This window comes from Pristis pectinata, chromosome 18, assembly GCF_009764475.1.
Source record: "Pristis pectinata isolate sPriPec2 chromosome 18, sPriPec2.1.pri, whole genome shotgun sequence".
NCBI lineage: Eukaryota > Metazoa > Chordata > Chondrichthyes > Rhinopristiformes > Pristidae > Pristis > Pristis pectinata.
The window spans coordinates 32,030,463-32,054,452 of NC_067422.1; the positions used below are offsets into that span (position 1 = coordinate 32,030,463).

Below are 23,990 nucleotides of genomic sequence, written 5' to 3' on the forward strand. Positions count from 1 at the left end.
TGAAGACAAAGTAAACAGGAATTCCTAACATTACAAAGATTCTGCTGACATACATTTTGCTGGATATCCTGGCTGTCTTCGTTACATTCAGAATGATCCCTCCAGATAACAGTAGAGTTTGAGAAGGTCAACCAACTTCCATTGTCCAGGCAGTACCTATAGACCCTCTTTGTACTGCCTGCAAGGAAGGAAAATGATGTAAGCCAAGGTGTAGATAGAAGGCAGCAATGTTGCACTTTAAAACCTCATAGATTATTGGCTGAAACTTGATGGAGTGAGAAATTGAAGGTTGAAGACCCCGAGAAAATATTAGTCACCTTGAACAGTACTGATCATCTGATGAGTCAGAAAAGGGTTAATCTTTTTCTTTACTTTCCTTCTTTTCTCAGGAGATTAAGTGGTTTATGGTGTGAGAGGAGGAGGGCAGGGGCAGGAGGCAGGTGTGAGTTGTTTAATCATATTACAACAACTGTTATGAGGTACGGGCTCAACACCACAGACCAACTGCCTTTTTCTTGACCATTGGCCATTATTATATGTAGTTGATCCAAATTACTGACTAAGAAACTATTCTGCAGGTAAAATCCTTAGTTGCTGAATATATCACCTGGTAATGAGCATATGGACTTAGTTCACCTGATCTGGGGCAGCAGTTATGAATGGGGCCATGCCTACCTTTCAAAAATATACCAATGGTTCTCAACTGCTAGAATGTTGGCGTGTGTTCATGTGTTGTTTAAATGCTTCATTAGCCTGTCTGCATTCCTGATGAAGGATTGAGGTATCACATGTGGAGAATGGTAAGTTACGTCGTAGGAAATACTGCTCTTTAGCAGCTTCTGCAGAAGACAATAAGGCACTGAATCTTTGCATGGCCAAGCTGTACAAATACAAAATGCAGCTAAGGGGTTTGTGCATACTGTCACATAAGGTTAGCTGATGGCTTCAGACAGAACTAGAGGTGGAGGCGATTCAAGATTGGTGGGAAGCAGGGGCTGGTGTGGCATAGCTCTCCAAACTTGTTTTATTTCCTGTCCATACATGTGTGGGACTGATATATTTTACACCAATGCATAAAGATGAACTTTAACGCTGCCTTTTTTTTGGAATTATTTACATAATTAACCAATTCAATGAAGTTAGCCAATCACAATGCAGAATTTTGGAACACTCATGCAGATGAGAAGCTATGAAAGGATACTGTATGATTTGAACATCACATTGATGGTATAATGTTCAAAATTTGGGGAAAAGTTGACATTTTGATGTTGCAGATCAAATGCACTTTGAGGAGACTGCACACTGAAACTTCAGGGTGCCGTACATTGCAGTGGTGGGATGGTTTATCAGTCCATTGAGGATGGTATCACTCAATTCCAGGCCTTATTGGGAAGGGAGAAAATCAAATACACAGTTAATGCTAGGCTGCCTTCTGTTTCTTGCATGAGTGATCATTGCTACAAAGTTGGCAATTGCTTAAAGCCAGCATTTGGCCCAGACTCAGTTGGAACAGGAAGGGAAATCCAATCGAGAGATGCATTGTTTTCCTAAGAGGCAGAGGGAAGACTGAAAAGGTCCAAGAAATAATGCAAAAAAATTACCTGGTTTAATCCAAGGAAGATACCACGGACAGGGTTCTGACACATTCCCCGGGTATGATGCTGGCCAGCAGACAAACTGATCAAATGTTTCATTACAAAATATTCCTAGTGGAAGCAAACATGTGTCAATTATTCAAGCTGTGACAAACAAGCTGTTTCTAAAAGTATTATTCAAAGTATAAATAGGAAACATGGTTTTACTAGTGCTGAACTTCAAGATCTCATAGATTTTGGAAGAGATAAGATATCTTTATTAGTCACATGTACATCGAAACACACAGTGAAATGCATCTTTTTGCGTAGAGTGTTCTGGGGGCAGCCCGCAAGTGTCGCCACGCTTCTGGCGGCAACATAGCGTGCCCACAACTTCATAACCCGTACGTGTTTGGAATGTGGGAGGAAACCGGAGCACCCGGAGGAAACCCATGCAGTCACCAAGAGAGATTTTATTGGTGAGGATTCACCTCCATTTTCAAGTGAAGCGAGATTTGAAATTGTCAGTGTGAATCCTAGTAAGGGGGCTTCCCAGCATAAACTGCAGTAGTTGGCAGGAATCTCACCAAAATCCCATTTGGATATCTATTATTTACTTGCATTACATCAATTGCAGTGCACTGCATTGCTAAATAAGACACTGAATTAATACATTTAGTTTGTGTTTATTAAGGTGACGGACCTATCTCTGGTGCTCAGAAGTGCTTCCATACTAAACATTCAATTTCAGTGCCCTTAGATAATGTGTTCATTTTAGATTGAATTAAGCATTAAGCATGAATATGTCAATAAACCACAACCAAATGGAAAATAAGGGATATTATTTCTAACTTGAATTGTTACATCACTGATTAGGCCATTAATCATCTTGATTTATATTAAAATATTTTTAACTACAGTGCAAGAATCATTTGAGATTTAATTTTATTTTGCTTTTAAGTCTTCCATGAAAATAATAGTCCAACTTTTAACTTTGGCTTTTGTTCCCTAATTTTAGGTTGAGTTTTAATCTGGGAGGAAAGTTTGATTAATAATTTAGTTAGTGCTCTCAATAATTTTGCACTAATCCTTTGAAGAACTTCTAATATTTCCCTTGCACTCCCAGTCTCGGCAGCTCCCAATGACTCACACATCCAGTGATGTTGAGAACTAATAATTGGAGGGCTGAACTAATTTTATTCATATGTCTCAATTTCCAACACCTGCTTCAAAAGCTATGGACTCCCCAATGTTGTTTCACCTCTGCAGTGTATTTTAATTTTAGTCTCACCTACTTCTCTCAAAATCGGATTGTATTCAGTGTTCATAAGTAACTCAGTTCACCCTTTTTAACTTGGTTGATTAAAATGCAATAGTAGTTCCTCTCATTTTACCACCTAAAGCATTCAAAAAGGAACCACAATAATTCCTTATTTAGCTAGCATGGTGGACTGTGGTACAATGGTCAGTCTGAAGGGAAATGAAAATGGACCAGTAAATGCCTGAGCAAAAACTGATGGAGTGAACTACTTTCTTGCTCCATGTTCTTGTAATTCTCAAATCACTGATTAATTAATTCAAAGGTATCCACAGCAACTGAGGTTATTTTTCAGTCATTTGTTAGACTCAAGCTACAGATTCACAGATGTTACTCCAGCAGTGCACCATCTCAACTCCTTAACCCATTTATTTTTCAATGCCATTGAGTAGCAGGATAAGTGCCAAGAACACCAAAGATAGTTTATTCCCAAATGAATTGATTAATTTGTAAGGAATCACAAAGGGAGGCAAAAGAATCCTTTGAGAAAGATCTGTGAGTTCCTTGTTTTGGATTATTTTGTCTGAGGTAAATGAGGAAATCAATCCATCAAGCTGAATCTCTGGGTAACATCATAACCAAATAATTAAGGCAAGAACAACTTTGAAAGTATAACCTATTTCTGCAAAATTTCACTGCTCTGATAAATCCTTTAATAAATATTTAATATTACACTATTTTTTAATCTAAAGTTTTCAGGTATCATTAATCAACAACTCTGAATTGAGAATTACCATTTAGACAATGAAGCTGCTCTCTTTCTGGAGTCCATCCATGGCTATTTTGTCATGGGCTTCCCAAACAGTAAGTGGAAAGTGAAACTCTGTCTCCAAGATAATTCCATTAGCTTCCCTGAAAAGAAGAGCTTCTGGTCTCTATCTATCCTCCATCATATCTCTCAAGAGATACTGATCTAAATCCTTATAGATACATCTGTGACCTATGTTCTGTGACCTCTGCTTTTCTTCAGGAACAATTTACAGACTTAATTGTTAATTACAAGCAATAATGAGGTGTGATTATTTGCAGAATTTAGTGAGGTTTGTTTGGGATTGGATTTGTCATTGCTGGATTTCTGGGTGAGGTTTACCAAGCATTTGTTAAGCAATGATCAAATTTTCATCAGAAGGCAGTGGTCTGGCACTGGAAGTTTCTTTATTGGCTCTGACTGTAACACAAAATCCAACATACAAAAGAGTCATGACAGACATTGTATTGATAGAAGATTGTATGTACAATGATGACACCTGCTGGACACACACAGTGGATAGTCCTTTCCCTCAATCAGCACACAGCATTGGTTTATTGCCTGCACTGTCAAACTGGAGCTGTGTAATTGGTGAAGGAAGAGGGAGGAGGAGGGGAGAAGGACTCTCAGGAGACAATACATTCTCAGGGTCTTGAGAGAGTAATTCCCCTCTTTCCCTCTGAACTTGAAAGGAAAATTGTGTAACATTCCTGTGGTTCACTAAGAATATCCTAACTGAAATGTGCCCCCTGCTCTAGCCAGATCTCCAGCATTGGAGCATTACTGTGGCCGTTGATGGAACCATCGCCACGAGCTGTTATGTGTCACATTCCTTACAAGCTGAAGGTGGAGATATGCGGAATATGTGTTTGACCATCCAGTGATGTCTAAGGGAAGTAACTGATGTATTCTGCTCAGAGAACATTGCTGGAATGCAGAAGGTGGTGTGACTGCAAGATTACAAGCTTCACAATGTAGCAGGATGCCATTGATTACATGCATGTCATTTCGTGGGTGCCGCTGGTCAGCTTCAGAATGTACCACAACTGGAATTAATTCCATTCCCTCAACCATGGAGCTCAATGTGCAGTATATCTGCAGTAGTCATGTTACCTTCATACTCTGCTGGCCAGCTGCATTTGCTTACTTTTCAGCTGACTGGCAAGACCCGCCAACTGGCGGCATCCCAGCTTCTGAGTCAGACAGTGGTGGGTTCAAGTCTCACTCCAGACAGCTGTAGGCAAAGACTACAGCACAGGGATTGCTGAGGGAGCGCTGCGCTGTCAGAGGCTCTATTCTTCAGATGAGGTATTAAACTGAAGCACCATCTGCTGTATCTGGTGGCTATGGTGTTCGTACAGAGAAGAACAGGGAGTTAAACCTGATGTGAAAGCAAAATACTGCAGATGGTGCAACTCTGAAATAATAAAAATAAATGGTAGAAAATTCAAGGAACTCAGGAAGCAGCTGTCAAAGAGAAAAGCAGGTGAAACAGATGCTACCTGACCTGCTGAGTATTTCCAGCATTCTGTTTTTTGTTTCAGAAGGTCTGGCCAATAATTTCATTAAATATTAATGTTTTAACTTGTTGCATAATTTTTTAAAAATTAATTCAAGTTGAATTGTTTTAATATGTCTGTGAAAGAGTGAAATTGTCTTTAGTTAGCAAGGGGAGTGATAAAATGGGATGTTTAGGGGCCTGGTCACCCACCACTCATGGCCAGTTCTGCTTCACAGGATGACTGTTGAGCTAAGCTCTCAAGGCCTTTGGGTGCTGAAAAGTCCCAAACCATAAATAGGACTGTGAGGCAGATCCAGGGGGATGGGGTGGGGTGGGGTGGGGTGAATGGGTTCAGGGGGAGGTTTGAGTATAATCTGGCCCAAACTAAATACCACCAAAACACAAGAACATAAGGAAACAGGAGCAGGAGTTGGCCACTCTGCCTTTCTATCCTGCCCTGCCGTTCAATAGCTGATCTTTCAAAACTTTATTCAAGCCCTCTTTAACTACCTCCAGTAATCTACTCTCCATAACCCTCGGGGTTGAGAATTCCTGAGATTCACTACCCTCTGCAAGAAGTAGTTGCTACGCACCTCAGTTTTAAATGGCCACCCCCGAACCTTGTAAACTGCCCAAATTACCAACAGCCACATCTTACATTCTCTCTGCACCTGGCCATCACAGTGTTTGCAATGCTAACATAAAATTAATTCTCCAAACCAAAACTACAAATTAAAACTTGCTAAATTGCAGACACATTCCAACGAATAACACTGATGTGTTCCTTTATTGCCCATGTATCTTTATTGGTTCTTCTGCTCTGAGGGTGTGCTACCTCAGTGGCTGCACCAGGGCTGGTAGAAGGTTGCCACCTTTCAGTGGAAGTGGATGCAGGTGGGCTTGCAAACAACCCTTGTAGCCCAGGGCCAGGAGACCTGGCTTCCAACTGCAGCATGGTCAGCAGCAGTCTAGTCTGACTGGTTGACAAGCAATGCTTGACCACAGTCTGAGTGTCAGTTTTGGGACCATGCAAGGGCTTACCCTGTTTTATGTTCCACTGAGCCACTGTACTTTCTTGAGCTGGTCCTTTTGTGATCCCACTGTAAGATGCACTTCTGGAATGCTGTGGCAGTCTGCACACCACTGGAGTTCACAGAAGTTTGAGCTTGCATGGCAGAAGTTTGAGCTACCAGAGGTTGGCTGGTTTCTCATCTGTGCTGCAATGGAAGTTGAGATATTGGCCATCAGATGCTGCAGTTTGGTCCTCATGGGCTGATGGAATTGCCCACCATTCCATGCTGGAAAGAGGAGCACCAAGCTCAACATGCAAGGCTGGTGCTGGACTCTCCCATGCTCTTCGATAGTCTGTGCAAGGCTTTGGTTAATCATGCCATTGAACCAAGCATTTCATTGTCTATACCCACCAGCCCCCTTCTGTAACCTACATCAAAAATCTCCCCGATAGGGTCTGCCGTGTGACCATACCCTTTGAAGAGCTGGCATCAATACTACCTTTTTCCTTTGTTGCACCCCCCCACCCCCCACAGGCCTACATGTGGTGTGACTCACTTCCTACAGGGAGAGATTTGGCACTTTGAAAGAGCAAGGATTAAATTAAGTATTAATGAACTTTCCTTTTGCTCCCTTCCACCTCTGCTGCAATAGGAGAAAGACCCAGGCATAGTGTTTCGACGTGAGGAGCTAGGGTCAGCAAAAGATGCATGCCTTCACATGTTTATGTGTCTTTGGAAGTGCGTGGGCTGATGATGGCCCAAGTAGTGCAGACTGATTGACAACAGTTTCATAGACTGTCAGCCTTTCATGGCTCATTTTGTTTCAGATTTTTACGTGTGTTCCCCCAAACATACAAATCCAAAATGACCCGAGGCCAAAACTGAGCCCAGCAGTGGAACACTGACGTGATGGTGAGAGGAGCTGGATGGATTCTACAGTCAGCCCCTCAGCTTCACCCCAGGTTGGCTGACATACAAAGGGTGAGCACATTGACCTGAATGGAGTCATTGCTCTGTGCAGAAAGGGAAGGGTGGTTAGTGTTTGAGTAACAAAAAGAGAAATACTCAGTGGGCCAGGCAGCATCTGTGGTGAGGGAAACAGAGCCAACTCTTCAGGTTAATGATTTTTCTTCTGAACTCTCTCCACAGATGCTGCCTGAGAATTTCTCTTCTATTTTTCTGTTTTTGTTTCAGATTTTTTGCTTTTCAAGTGATTGAATTAATTTATTTTGATGAATGCTTTTTTCATTGTACAAGTACATTGAATTAAATGCGTTAATTATTTAAAAAATACTTTAAATATTTTGTTAACTGTCTCAGCTAATCAATACTTTTAGTCAAAAGTTGTTATAACATTCCAAGGCCCTGTGCTCATGGTACACTGCTGACGGTCCATTTGCTAATCAGACCCTGCTCTGCCTCAGGAATGCCTTTCAGATTTGGAGGGTTTGCTCACTTGGTCCTCCCTCCAGTGTAATTGCAGTGGTTTAGGCGTCACATTGTTGGATTGGCAAGTATTATCCACAATAATGTCTGGGAGATAAGAGGAACTTCAAAACAAGGTTGTATACTTTATTGCAGAATAGCAACAATGAACATGAATGCTTACATTGCACATATGATGGTGGCATTACGTCACATGCACAAATAACTCACTCACATGTTTACATACACAAGTATCACATTCCGTATCCTGTAAAAGTAAGTCAGAGTGGCAGGCCAAATCCAAAATCTTCAGGCCCTTCACTGACAATTCATTTAATTTGCACTTTATGGGGATTCTTTACTGATGTTTTTTTTGATGACTGAAAATGCCCAATTTTGTTGAATATTAATAAAAAGCCCTCCCAAACTGAAGAAAAATAAAAGTAAAAAAAATAACTGAACATCTAATTATTAATATTCAAATCCCACTTAAAATAAGAAGGCTGCAATCTCCAGAAATAAATACGTAGATCTCTTCAGTATTACGTCTCCCGTTGAACAGCTTAAAAGGTCAAAGCTCAGCATGACACATTGATTTTTTTGTTTTGCAGTGGGTCACTTCATCCAGCGAGAATATTTTCAAGTGCATTTGTGGAAAACATTTTTACTATTTGTATGTGACACTGGCACAAGCTTACTCCTTGTGCTTCTGCTGGCTGAGATCGCTTTCTGAGAGAGGGAAGTTGAAAATGTGCTCTTGTGGACCAGTTAATATGTCCCTTCATTTGCTACAGACAACGATTGGGAAATGCTACATTGAAGCCACATATCAAGGTCAAACTGTTGACACAACTTCCTTCACCTGTACCCCTCTCTTTGTGTTACTACATCATAACATAATGTGGTTCCAGAGACCCCAGCCACTAACGAGCATCTGACCATATTCACTGAGAGATCTATGAGGGCATCCACTGACCATTTTGTTGGCCAAACTTTAAAATGTTTAAACAGGGTAATTTTCCTTTGAATTAGTTTTACAATCAAGTTAGGTTGCTCACCAGTTTTAGCACTAGACTTGGTTAGGTTTTGCAAACACTGATCTTTATACAAGGACCAGTTACTGACCGTATCCTCCAGTAGCGTGCCATTGACCTGTAGAATAAACAGGATGGAAGATGTAAACAAATCTCGAAGAAACTTAAACAAGAAAAATTCTTTATAAGTTACCAAAGGAAAGGATTGCTGTTATGATTTGTGTGGAAAGCAATGTAGTTGATTCCAAATGAAGTGAATACTTAAACATTAGTTCTTTATTTATGTTCCCTTCTAATCTTCAACTACTACAGCAACAATTACTGTATCCTTAGCCTTATCTAAGTTTCTGAAAAAGTGTACCAGATATGTTATAGGTACAATTCAGTACAATGAACATCACAAGACTTTTATCAAGGCCTGTTTGAACAATCTCCTGACAAAATTTAGGTCAGTTGATCTTGTGATTTATTAACTAACTAGAGATTTCACTTTGGATTCCCAGGATGTTAGGCTCTTGATCATTGTGGAGACCGACCATTTTTGTTGATTCTATCATTTCAAAATCTAGACTGTATTAAAGGCCTTTAAAAGGCAAATATAAAATTAATTCATTCGCAAGCTTGTGACATTCGCTCCTAAACTCTGAGCAACGTTAACATCCGACATTACTTTCAAAAGCCAAATCCAGAGGCTATTATGAAAAACACGATGATGCTGGAAGAACTCAGCAGGCCAGGCAGCATCTGTGGAGAAAAGCAGGCGGTCAACGTTTCGGGTCAGGACCCTTCTTCAGGACTGAAGATAGGGAAAGGGAAAGCCCAATATACTGTATAGGAGGGAAAAGGGGGGTAGAAAAAGGAGAGAGAGGCTAGGAAAGGGAAGAAAAGAAGAGGCACGGTTGGGGGTGTGCTGTGGGGGGAGGGGTGTGGGAATTACTTAAAGTGGGAAAATTCAATGTTCATGCCATTAGGCTGCAAGGTTCCAAGACGGAAAATGAGGTGCTGTTTCTTTAAGTTTGCGCTTGGAATTCTCCTGGCAGTGGAGGAGGCAGAGGACTGATATATCTGTGATAGTGTGGGAGGGAGAGTTGAAGTGACTGGCAATGGGGAGATGCATATCTACCCCACCTTTATTTCTCCTTACCTTTGATCCATCCCCCGGTGGATCTGCTCTCCCCTCCTCCCCTGTACCTGCCTATCACTATCTCTTACCTGCATCTACCTATCACCTCCCTGTGCCCACCCTGCCTCCCCTCTTTTGTCCACCTATCACTGCTCTGCTTTTCCCTCCTATATATTGGGCTTCCCCTTTTCCTATCTTCAGTCCTGAAGAAAGGTCCTGACCCGAAACGTTGACCGCGGATGCCGCCTGCACTGCTGAGTTCCTCCATTGTCATAGTGTTTTTCATCTAGATTCCAGCATCTGCAGTCCTTTGTTTCTCCCAAGGCTATTACTTGTGGCTCCACAAATTTATGAGGTGCTCACGTTCTGCAGATCAGTTTGCCTTTCCAAGTAGATGGAAGATTCGGGGCCTCGCTTCTAACATCTAGAATGAGGTTAGAATTCTAGGGATTGCTGTTCTCCCTAACAAGTGTCACAATTTTCCACTGATTGAATGGTACATTTGGAATTTCCATTTTTATTTATGTTTAGGATTGCATTCCATCTGCTTATATTTGTAAATCAAAAGCCAGTACATTAAACAATTATGATTTATATTTCTCTTTTGACATTTTCTGCCTTACTGAGTTAACTTGGTAGAATTGCTTTTGACAAAATAGCTTTTCAGGACAGAAAGGTATGCAAGGCCACTGTGGTTGGGTCAACTAGCCTATACCCATTTTGGCATTTCAATGCATGGTGTACCACCGCATCACAGAGGGGTTGCATTCCTAGAAAACTGTTGGTTTTGCAAGTTTCCATGACATGAGCCCTATTTTCCCCTTGAATCCCATGTTATAAGTGGAGATGAGCTCCAATGGGAAATGCACTCTCAATAGTAATGCCCCCATGGGTGTGTGGTCTATAGGCAAAGGAATTCTGACTGTGTTAAAGGCAGAAGAGAAAGGGTTGCTGTTTTAATTAACTAGAAGTAGATGTTACATTGTTTGATAAAGTATTGTTTGCATAAGTATCAATAGAAGAGATTGCTTTGTCAGTTTCCAAAGCAAATACCTTAACTGACCTCCCACTGTAAACCGGAAGTCTGCAATCTTTTTTCTTGGTAAACTAGTTCAGTTCTCTGTACACATTTTCTTTTCACATAACTTACATAAAAGCAAATTTTTATTCCCTATATGAAATTTTTTGGTAGTGATTTGTGAATTCCATAAAGGTGAATTTTAGTTACCCGAACAGCCGTATCGTGGGGTACTCTGTAGTTTTACGCAAGGATGTTTTTGTAGAGCTTAAAAGAGGCTAGGTGAACTGCAGTATTTGAAGAGGCTGATCATTGCTCAAGTAACCAATTGCATTTAGTTGAAATAGATTTAAATTATTTAAAACATGAAAAAACTTCTAAAATTAAAACATTAAAAATAATATCTGTTTAAAATATCAAACAATGAAAATTAATAAAAATAATAATAATCAAAATAAAGAATAAACAAAACAAACTCACTCACTTGCACTTAAACTTTCCATCCGAATCAATAAAACTACTCAGGGGGCTATACTACATACTCCAGTCATATTTGTTGTAAAGTTGAACAATTAGAAACAAATTATATTTGATCTGACAGCTCAGGATGTTGGTTTTCTGCCCTTGGACTCAGTGCTGAGTCCAATGAGATGGAAAGGGGACAGACCCGTCAGCATCTGACCTCCTGACCTTCTTCACTGCTGCAATGTGCAGGTATGCAAGTCAGGAACAAACCAACTTATGGAGAGCACCTCACCAGCGTTTCTCGTCTGCACCACTGGCTACATGTAGGCATGCTTCTGCTCATAGTGTGGGCTGAAGGGCCTGTGCCGGTGCTGTTCTATGTTCATACAGTTGACCTCAGAGACCACGTTCACAATTTTAATTATCATTTTGCCTTGGCTTGCTACTGGAACATGAACTAATGAACAAGAGTGTGGTTACTGTACCTGGAAAACCTGTCCATATTTCTCCAGCACACCTACTTAAGGCCATGGTACCATCACAGGGTGACTATTCATGATCACAAGAGGAAAGGATCCCTTTATCATTCTCACTCTCTTACCAGCTAAAACAATTTGTTGACCACCTCTTACATTGTTGCATTAAGAGTTTAGTCACAAGTTACTTGTGTTCATCAAAATATATTGTCAGGGATGTTATTCTGCATGTTTCAATGAAATAATAAAACACATGTGGAGCAAAAGATCATGACAGGCATGCCACACTGAAATGAAGGTTGGAAAATGAAATATGTTTCATTTATATTCTATTTTAGTTAATACAAGTGCATGTCTTGTCAAAGATAAAACAAGATAAAAAATAGAAGAGTAAGAGAGTGTCAAAGCAGACAATGAATGGTTGATTTTTAAAAATCTAAATCATAGGAAAAATTATTGACCTTTTACCTCCATAATAATATGAAGGATGTAAGTACTTTTAGTACTGGGCACAAAGTCGTTCCTGTTACCTCTGTTTGAATCAGTGCTTTTAGCTTTGAAGCCAAGAGTGATGATAAAGTGTGGCACAAATATTTTGCCCACTCTTGTTTTGGTAAAGCTGTCCATTTGATTCCCCATGTGGTAGGAAGCAGGGAGATAAACTATGTGCACATCAAGTTTGCTTGAGGAGTACTCTGAAAAAGTTCTGAGATATCGGTTGCCACAGTTACCACATTGGTCTTTCAGTACAGTATCCAAGTGCAACAGATGCAATGCAAATTATGTCCTGTTATTAACTATTCATGTTACTTTAATTATATTTTTAGTCTGGGCTGATAGTTCTATGTATCTTCTCCACTAGTAACATGTGAATTATCGAACATAGTCATGTCTCTTTACCTAGAACTGCATCAATTACTCATCTGATCAAGATTATTACATCCTGATATATCAAGCATTATGTCTAGTAACCAGAGTTCAGCGTTCAGACTGATATTCAGCAGACTTAGCTCCTTTCAAAGAACTATGCACGGGCCATATGGCTATTGCAGATAAAACCCAGAGGTCCTGTTGGTTTGTTGCACAGTTCATCTAACTGAATTCACAGAGAAAGGAATTTAGTAGATGACAAGCCACAAATTCAGACATTGTGCCTGGACTATTTTTAAGTTAAGTGACTTCTTTCACAACAAATATCGTTGCTCAATGAAATTTGGCAGGTGTGTGCCGTTTCTTAGTGCAGGGCTTCATTCTTTTGCAGTGGATCTGCATTCACAAAACATTTGGTAATCTGTACTGTCTGTAGGCTCTTTGGTGCTGCTGTTCGCTAAGGCAAAGTGCAGAGGTAAAGCTACCAATGAAGCAAACAGCGCTGAAGGCAGACAACTCCCAACTAACAACAGCAAATGGTTTAACAATGCATCAAATATCATTAGGTACCGTATACTCAGTTCTTAAAGGTGCATTAATCCCCTAATAATACAATGCATTTCTTTGAAAAGTAATACACCCTGACAACAATCAATTATTTATTTGCATTAAATTATACCATCACTTCACTGTTTACAGAAATTATATTATCAAATAATTATGAGCAGAGAGATTTATGCAGAGAAGACTAAGAAATGGAATAAATAAATTTAGTTAGATCAGTCTCTTCGACTTCTCAACCACAAATATTTCACTCATGTCCTGTATTTAACAACTCTGAGTTATCCGTTCCGAGTATTGGTAATGCCAGTGGATAACTTCTCCAGAGAGACTTCATTTACATCTGATCTCATATTCTATACTACAATTGTTTAGTAACAGTTTTCTCCATAACTATAGGTAGTTATAAATACAAAGCATTACATCTTTTTCTAAACATCAACTGTTAACATTAAACTTAACACAGGCCAATAATACTTAACAATGTCTACAGTAACTGCATTATGCATTGTCTCTTTTGGTATGTTATGTGATACTATGGATTCAATTTCAACAATTTCTTCTTTAGTTGCTCTCTAAGTTTCTCTATCTTTGTGCCTCTGTTTTCACTGTATCTTGTGAGCTGCCCTCCACTCTAACTCCCGGTAGACTCTGGACCTTTCTTCTTTCCTGCTGTCCCTTTGGAAGTAATTCAGTTTTCTCCTTAAGACTTTCACTTTCTGGGTTGTCTCCAAGGCTTTCTGTTCTGCTGTGACAGTTTTCAGCTTCTCTTGTTACATTTTGGCTGACATCAGGAAGTCCTTGCCTACTTTGACGTCTTTTGTAGGATCTTTGTAACTTTAGAACTGCCTCCACATTGCAATACAAATTTCTCTTAAAGCATCCAACTCAGTCTGTACTTGATTCAGTCCATTCATCAATTCTGTAGACAACAAAAGCCTTCTTCCCTAACACCCACACATCCTCATTTTCAGCACAGTACCATCTGTGCCAGATATAATTGAGGTTATCTTGCCCTTTCCATTTCACCTGCTCTGTGGATTCTTTTAATGACATAGCCACCATCTCAAATCTCAAGTGAACTGGCTCTCATACCACCCTAACAGACTATCATTGTTTCCTCTTAATAAACTGCTATTGAGGATTGTGAATATTCCTATTGCTGTGATGGTGCTAAATCACTGTACAGATGAATCGCTAGATTCAGATGGTTCATCATGGACTGTCCTTCATTCTGAGTATCTCTCCCTACTCTCATTCACTGCCTTGCTTGTTACATTACTTTGCAAGTTTGTCTGTAACTTTGTATTAATCACCACAGATGCTTCAGTAATGGGTACCCTCTGCCCTGGTAGCTTACTGCCATCAAAATCCAATAGCTTTGATAGTTGGTGAACCACAGTGAAGCAGACGTGGCCAACTCCTTAAATGACAGGTACCTGAATGGCCAGCGTTGCAAATCCTTGGTTTTCAAGGAATGTTCTTAAAATTCCCTTTATGTCATGGAGATGTAATTTTTGTTGATGTTTCCAACTTGCATTACCAACTCACTTCTAGAGGCATCATATTCCCATTCTCCAGCTTCCAGTCTCACCACAGCCCTCGGCCTTTAGATTCTTCACTCTTTCTTTGATCTCTTCAGCACACAATCTTTGCATTCACCCAGCTTCTGGTTTCACCTTCTCCAGGAAAGTCTCACATTTAGCTGTTTATCCTAACTTTCAGCCCAAACTTCATATTCTTGTTCAGGTATTCTATTGTCAGATTCTCTGTGCAATGTTTACAATGCCTTGCTATCTACACCTTGATCACCACACATGCCCATGTGCACTCAATTCCATGTACCACTTTCTCATGTGGTAGCCTTTGATTTCTTGTTTTTCAGGACAACTTTCTTGGAGAAGTAGTTAATGAATTTGCATGGAATGGTCCATGAACTGTATATTACTTGGCCTCTCTCTAAATCACTTGACCAGTGATCTCTTTGGCCAAGATTAATACATGAGTGACTCATGGATTTCCCGCTTGTCTAACGCAATAGTCTTTCCAAGTATGTCAATGATTCCTGGCCCATAGCTAAAATGGTTAACTGGACCCATCTGTCTCCATTGGCAAGCAAATAGATTACTCCCCATAACTCAGAATCACTGCATGCATAGCTTTTCAACATCATTTTGTTCTACCTCAGTGGTGGCTGAGATATTTCCAATACATACCCTACAACAGAGAGGCGTACGGCAGCATCAAACACATGTTTATGATTGCTTTCCCTAAATGTCCTCTCTATATCCTTCACTTCGGTTATGTATGCCATTCAATATCTCAGTTTTCTTCTCCTTGTTATCTAATTCCACCTTGTATTCAGTACCCTAGTGGGACTGGCCCATCCCTGTTTAAGCACAAAATCTCAATTCCTAAACTGACGTGGGGAAACAGATTTTTTACATAGTTCATGGTTAGAGTTTGAAATCCACTGCCAGGTGTAGCAGTGGAGGCAGGTTCAATTGCAATGTTTAAAAAGGAGCTGGATAAGTATCGAAAGGAAAGCATTTGCCGGGCTATGGAATAAGACCAGGAGAGTGGGACTAGCTGGATTTTATTTAGATAGAGTTGATGTGGACTTGACCGGCCAGACGGCTGTGTCCATTCTGTGATTCTGTGTCCGAGCCTACCTAGGATTTACTAGCAGTTACTTTATTCAGGGACCTGCACCTCTGTGGAATATCCCCCACGTTATACCATAGAGCAATACAGCACGGATACAGGCCCTTCAGCCCAATGAGTCCATGTCGACCACGTTGTCCACCCAGCTAACCCCAATTTCCTGCATTCATCTTCCCCTACCTTCATCCTCCCCCTAACTACCCCCTCATCTTCCCCCCCACCTCTCCCTTATGATACTTATAACATCAGGACACCTTGAATGGGCATTCTGAGGCCAGGTGACTCCCATGGCGAGACTTCCTGACTTGCAACCTTCCCACCTTCCTCATTTACTCCTTTCCTTCCAAATCCACCTGCAGCTTCCTCTTGACCCATTTGCAAAGAAGACGATGATGGCAGCATTACTATTTCTGTGGGCTTGTTCCTTGTTTGCATCTGAACACCATGCCCTCAGCAAAACTGCTCAACACACCATCTCCACAGTGGTGGAAATTTGCACACTCCCTCAGGTGTTGTCTAGCATTTGAATAATTCACACACAAAGTGATCTCTGTGTCTGATCTAAAAGGATTTGGCAATCACACCTTGTTTCTATATGTTTACCAACCATTTCCTCTGCTCCTTGGGTGCATGTGCAAGGCTTGTAGCTCCCAATAATCGCTGAAGGGGTTGGAGTAAACTGTCCCTTCAAGATTTTTGCAATGACCTCGCGATGCACCTGGTCTGTAGTATGTTGTGCTAAGAGATATGATCTGTCCCTGGCCGTATTACAAACACAATATCACATTGTAATGTGGTCAGCATTGTTCTGTTCTGTATCCTCCCAGGGCAGTTTGACCATATTGTCCACTCTTGTGAACTTTCATACCGGGCAAATGACTGACACCGGTCTTTTCTCTTGAGCTCACTGACATATTGGCCATATTCACTGCTTACCATCACTGCTCATTTACCTAAAGAATTCTGTTCTCTGTTAACTTCACACTGGATCATCGCCTTGCTGTTGCCACCAGCAGCAATACCCCAAACACATCACCAGTGCAATGTCCATAGGCTCTTTGGTACTGCAGCTACCAAGGCAAGTAACAGAGACAAAGCTACAATGAAACATCCTGTTTAAGGCAGTCAACTTCCAACTAACAGGATTAACTGGTACAACAATGTGTTGAAAGTCAAACCATAAGCAACATTCACTTTTTATTAATACACTGACCTTTATGTATACTACATGTTCCACCTTCCGACTTTTCTCGTACTATTTCTTGAGTACATTCCCATCTGCTTGTCCCAGTGAAGCTGATAACATCCAACAGGATGTTGTTCCTCACTAGTTTTCCTTACTTTGCATGATGGGGATAGTGGCTCCAACATAATCTCCAGTCACCTAAAACTGGCCACTGACAGAGGTTTAGACAAGACCGTCCCCTCACTGGGGTGCGGGCTTCTGCAAAGTTTGAGCTGACAGCATACAAGGAGAGCCATCAAATTTGAGCTGAGCCTTTCTGGGAGGAAAGAATGATATCCTCAGTGTATTCAGTGTCCTGAAACATGTCAGAGAGGCTTTATAATTTTGCTGCAGCCATTACAGGACATACGTGCATCATCTCCTCTGTTACAGTTAGAGTGGCCATCACACTGAAATGCATCATGACACAATAGAAGAAACACACATTAAATGATTGGATCCACTATATAGCATCTTAGTGACTCAGGTTTCAAGGGACTCTCAATTCCTCCCTGCAGTAATGACCATTGGGTCAAACTTTGCTGTACTTGTACTTTTAATGGCACTTGGCATTTGACTAGAATTACTCCTATGGCCCACAATCCAGAGACAACTTGCTGACTAAGATACTGAAGGTGTGAGCTGGTGACAATGCGGTGAGGGAAATACAGCATGTGGAACTGGAGTGGTCAGGCCAAACAATAATGCAGCTCCTTAATGCTACACAAAGAAAGATTTTAAAAAATGTAAATGATCAACACTTATTATTTACTAAACCAGTTCACAACCCAAGACCCCATACACAGAAAAGATAGCTTCCGTGTTAGAACGGTTACTTGGCAGATATTAATATATCAATAAAAATTACTGTTCATAGTACATAGCCCCAAATACTGCAGCAAATTTAGTCTGTTACGCAAATCCTGGAGTTTAATGACTTTCAGTGCATGTTACTAACGAGGCAAATAGCAAGGTGCTATTTTTGAGAAGGTTATGATCGTGTAGAACAACTCAATGTTTACACATAACTGCAAGTCTGACTCCTACCTGAAGTTATCATATTATTGACACGAAAACAACGCAAAAGCCATTAATCTCATGATTATTTTGACAGTTTAACCTGGCCAAATTACAATTAATTCCATGATTCAAGAATACTTCATTCAATAATTGGATGTTTAAGAATACCTTACTTTCTCATATCAATATATATAAAATCCAAATTAACCAGAAAATATATTTTACTCTATGTAACTGGGCTATTTTGCGCAGAAATCCTTTTCATCTGGCAATATAGCTGATAACTTACTAATAATATATGTAGATTATTTGTAAGGAACTGAAAATTGTAATCTTCTGCACTTTGAAAACACAAATTATATAACAACTTAATAGTTAGTTTTGTGAAAATTTCTAAACTGCACATTTCTGTAGAGTTAGTAACATTTCTTATTTCATATAGATTGCTTATGCTACTTAATGGAAACAAGATTATTGTTGCAGTCTTTAAAAGAATTAACAGGTTGACTGCAGGAGAGGGAGGTCACCACTATTTGAGCTCTTGTTTTAATATTTTGACACAAGCACAGGGATGAAAAATTGCAGATGGGCAAGGAACAAAGTATTTTGAATATATGGCATTGCATATAAAAGCCTGCTTTCAGAATATGTATTTGTAAAATCTGCAGTCAATTCCTGTCACTGGCCAACTTAATAAATTTACAATTTGCAGTATTTTGTCCAGCTTGTCTTAGTCAGGACGGTTTTGCAATATCTCTTCATTCTACTAATGTGTTTTAGATCAGAAAAAAGTTCAGCGATTACATAGTATCACACAGCAGAATAAAAAGCGATTAGTCGTTATGTCTGTGCCAGTACTTTCTGAAAGTGACTCAAATACTCTAACTTCCCTTTTATTTCCCTATAGCTCAGCAAATTAGTCCTTTAAAATATTTATCAAATTCCCTTCTAAAGGTTACACTACAGGAAGGAGATAGAGAGCTTAGTCGAATGGTATCATGACAACAACCTTTCCTTCAAACAAAAGAGCTGGTCATTGACATCAGGAAAGGGAGGCAGTGTACATGCACGTGTCTACATCAATGGTGCTGAGGTCGAGAGGGTTGAGAGCTTCAAGTTCACCAGCAGCCTGTCCTGGTCAAATCATGTAGATGCCACAGCTAAGAAAGCTCACCAGCACCTCTACTTCCTCAGGAGGCTCAAGAAATTCAGTTTGTCCCCTTTGACTCTCACCAACTTTTACCGATGCACCATAGAAAGCATCCTATCTGGATGTATCACGGCTTGGTATGGCAACTGCTCTGCCCAGGACCGCAAGAAACTGCAGAGAGTTGTGAACACAGCCCAGCGCATCACAGACACCAGCCTCCCCTCCTTGGACTCGGTCTTTACCTCTCGCTGTCTTGGTGAAGCAGCCAGCATAATCAAAGACCCCCCCCCCCCCCACCCGGGTCATTTTCTCTTCTCTCCTCTTCCATCGGGTAGAAGATACAGGTGCCTGAGGGCACGTACAACCAGACTTAAGGACAGCTTCTACCCCACTGTGATAAGACTATTGAACAGTTCCCTTATACAATGAGATGGACTCTGACCTCACGATCTACCTTGTTGTGACTTCGCACCTTATTGCACTGCACTTTCTCTGTAGCTGTGACACTTTACTCTGTACTGTTATTGTTTTTACCTGTATTACATCAATGCATTCTGTACTAACTCAATGTAACTGCACTGTGTAATGAATTGACCTGTACGATTGTTTTATAAGACAAGTTTTTCACTGTACCTCGGTACAAGTAACAATAATAAACCAATACCAAAACCACTAATATGCTATGATCCACAATGAGCAGTGCATTCATGTTTCATAACAATAGAGGAAGAGGCCCTTCAGCCCATTGAGTCTATGGTGGCTCTCAGACCAATCCCATTAGTCCCATCTCCCCACTTATTTCTCTCTCACATGCCTACCAACTCCCAGTTCTCCTACCACCCACCTAATTAAGGGGCAATTTACAGTCGCCCATTAATCTATCAAACAACACATCTTTGGGATGCAGGAGGAAACCAGAGCACCCAGGTAAAATCCACGCAGTCACAGGGAGAATGTGCAGACTCCACAGACCCAAGGTCAGGATTGAACCTGGGTCTCTGGAGTTATGAGGTAGCAGAGCCAACTGCTGCACCATAATGCTGCCCACATTACAACAACTTGCTGTATAAAAAACCTTGCCTTCATCCCCTTAATTCTTCGTCAACTTTAGATCCAATTTAGTTGCCAAATCTCCCATCAGTAGAGACAAGTTCTCCACATCAATTCCATCTAAACCTCTCATGATTTTGAATATATCCATTAAACCTTCCCTTAACATTCTCTGTTCTGTGGTGAAAAATCTCAGATACAGAACTACAACTAAAGAAATGCATTGTTTCTGGAGAAAATCAGATATCATGATTTGGGTGTAGGTTCAAGTGGCTTTATGACAAAGAGAAATGCCAGTGAAGTGCCACCTAGTGTATGAGCTGAGTGATGTGATAGCAGACTTCATTCATTGCCAGAGATAACTGCAGTGCTTATTGCTTTCTCAAGTATAATCCTTCTGATTGGAAATATAAGTTTATATAACTAGCCAGGGAGCTGGAAAGTTTATTCCTATAACATGAGGAGAATCACTATCAGGAGGATTGGCCCATGAATTGAAAATAAAACAGATTTTTTTCTGATGAACCCCATTTTATTGTTGGCTGTTTTAAGGGAGAGGATTGAGAGAATGTGTGCCGTAAAAGAACTCAAATGAATGGGAAAGAGACCAAACTCATCACAAAGTGTGAACATCGCTGAATGTGAAGGAAGAATCAGTAAATAAAGTACTTCATTTAAAAAAAGGGCTGAGTTGGAATATCTTAGTTATTCAAGAAATTTGCAACAACATTTGCATATTACATTTCTTACATATGCGTAAACTGCATTGAATAGAACGGGGGAGAGAGATTGGAAAAGGAATAACGGATAAAGAAGAAAATAAGAAAGAGAACATGAGTGGGAGCAATCGAGAAGACAGAACAAGAGAATGAAGACGAGCAAGATGCAAGGACGAGGGAGAATATTTTACTTTTGTTCTGATCTATCTGATAGTTATAATTATTTGACAAGACAGTGACTGGATTAGTAAGCAAATACATTCACTTGAATTTCAACTTCTTAAAAAAAGACAAATTCATAAATTTTGAAATTTGAAATGCAAATCCCATTATTTGTAATGGTCAATTCCTGTCATTGGTTAACTTAATACATTTCCAGTTTGTAACATTTTGGATGGCTTGCTTTAGTCGGGACGGTTTCGCAATGTCTCTGTTTATTCTACAATTGCTGTTTATGATTCCATCTCAATTTACATATAAGGCAGGCTTTTTAAAAGCAAAATATATGATTTTATTCTACTCAAACAGTCAATGAAGAATGTCATACAACTCTTAATTAATCATTTCAATATCCTGCCTCCTTCACTGGCAGAGTTAACAGCAGATGAAATATTTGCTTTGTACAGGATCTGATCTTTAACATATAAACTGAATCTGTTTTGCTATTACTTTGTTACTCCAACAGGTTATCAGATTGGAATTATTGTGTTTACATCTGCGCAATGGTGGAAAATGGAGCGTGACTTTCGGATGAAGTTCTACAAAAAGCTTACATGGTGTTTTCTGCAGGAATCTTGTGTTTATAGTCCAACAAGCTTTTTTAGAAATTGCTGAGGTGTGGTGAATTTTATGCTGCAGTATTTCAATTCAGTTCAAGTGATAGTATGTGTTGCTTCGTGGAAGTAACATTGACATCTTGCAATTTTGAAATCTTTCCAGCATCGGTCATTCGATTTTTTAAAACGATAATTCATCCTGCTTGTGTGCTCTGCCGCTGACAAATCCTCTCATTCACTGGGAACAATAATGTGAGGATCATGCTATTGGACCAGTAATCCTGAACAAATAATCCAAAGCGCAAATCCCAAAACAAACTTTTATTTTTGAGTGCTCTGTTCCCTTCGTAGGTTATAAATTTGCTATTGTTTGTGAAAGATTTTTGAGGAGAAAACAGCTTTAGAGAAATTTCAATTAGCCAGCTGAGCTTGGATAACTCAGTCATTAGAATATCAGCCATTTAATTGTGAGTTCCGGGTTCAGTATCTGGTTTTGCTGCTGTTGGATCAAGATTCTCTCTCTTTCCTTACCCCTTTTGCTTGCTGCATAGCCTCATTACATAGAGTGGGGTGTATTCACTGAAAATTCTGCCAGAATTACACTTCTTTTACTTCAGATACAAATAAATGAGATGAGGAAAAAGAGATTTTGAAAGGAAAGCAAAAACTTCTTTTCCTTCTTGATTTTTCAGTGCATTAATAAAAGTTCTGTGGCATTTTAACAATGTTGTTCAACTATTTAAACGGATTAAGGATTTAGTAAAAAGTGCAAACATGTTAACAAATGTACGATAAATATGAACAGTAGTAAATAAAAACTTTCCGTGAGAGAAAAGTTATTGCAAAACGTTGTGGAACTCATTCTGCCTTAAACTGACAACTGGCAAAATACTTGGCTGAAGGGTTCACCATGTTAACTGTCTTTTTTACACGTTTATTCATAAAAAGAGCTTTTCTTTCCTCCAGATTGCCATTTTTAATACATAGACTTTGACTTCTCATTTGCACGCTCACCTGCATTATGTGCAGCAACAGCACGAAGAGAAGAACTGACACTGCAGCCCTCGAAGTTTGTAACCGACACAGCCACAGGTTTAAACTTAATCCATCATCCTTGCCTCTGTCACTGAAGATCCCCATTGCTTCAGAGTAATCTGCATCAGATTCATCGAAGAACATCCAATTCTCTTCACAGCCCAGAACGATCCACACCTTTTCCCAAAGTCTGATTATTGAATCCTTCAGGTATCAGCAGTTCCTGTTAGACAGGTCCCCTTTACTTGTATTTGTCCACTGTTTCAAGATCTCTAGATCTCAACATGATGAATTAAAACAGTTTTATTCATAGTTAACCAAACTCAAAGTTAACAAGTAGAGGTGGAAAGTGTAGTGGGATTCCTGTGCAGTCTGCAGTCCCTAGAGAGAGGACCACAGTTACTGAATCTGCAACTGCCAGAACCTGGTATTGCCTCACACATCCTACTGACTCCTAAACTACTCTCTACCAATCACAGCAAACAACAGGCAGTTACCATAGAAACATGGCCACACAATCACATTGTATTTGCATATAAAGCAACTATCTCTGCCACTCACCAGCAAATTGATTGATCCGTGCCATGCAACTTTAAAACCATTCTTTGCTTATCTCCACTTTATTTAGTTGGTGAATCGATAACGTTTGATTTTCTTCCATTATAAAAAAAAGGCACAATCCTGAAAATCCCCATGTTCTTTTTTAATAAAACCTACAAAGAGCTGAACATGCATCCTGTCTTTTGTATGCACCCTGTGCAATCTCAGGACTTCAAAAGATACCATAAAGCCATTGAAATATTTTTGAAGGGCAGTCACTTATAATGTAGAGACATGGCAAATAATTTGCATATGGAATTCTCCCATAACCAGCAGCAAAATGAATAACCAGGTTAAATATTTTTAGTCTGTAGTATCAAGCCTCACTTTGTTCAGATAATGATATAATCAGAAAGCCAGACTGCAGGCAATATATGTACAATGTCCTGTTTGTAATAATGCACAACAATATTTAGAATCAACACAATTGTGGGCCAGAACCTGTCATAAAACATTGGCTGCTTTTTAAGTTCCAGCAAGTTTAGGACTCCCATATGAATGCAAAACTCCACATCCACCCTGGAGTATGAAAAACAACACAAAAAAGATGCTGGAGATCTGAAATAAAAAGAGAAAATGCTGGAATTGTTCAGTGGTTCAAGCAACATCTGAGCAACAGAGTTAA

The 23,990-nt window shown here is 39.9% G+C and overlaps 1 protein-coding gene across 1 annotated transcript in view; it reads right to left on the minus strand.

The window, feature by feature from the left end:
* LOC127580131 (glucagon-like peptide 2 receptor) overlaps window positions 1-23,990 on the minus strand; it is a 135,630-nt gene that overhangs the window by 40,735 nt on the left and 70,905 nt on the right. The window contains exons 4-6 of the mRNA XM_052033342.1: window positions 8,638-8,731; window positions 1,602-1,706; window positions 30-178 (exon numbers count right to left, since the gene is read on the minus strand). Coding sequence (XP_051889302.1) covers window positions 30-178; window positions 1,602-1,706; window positions 8,638-8,731 — 348 coding nt within the window. The remainder of the gene's footprint in view (window positions 1-29; window positions 179-1,601; window positions 1,707-8,637; window positions 8,732-23,990) is intronic.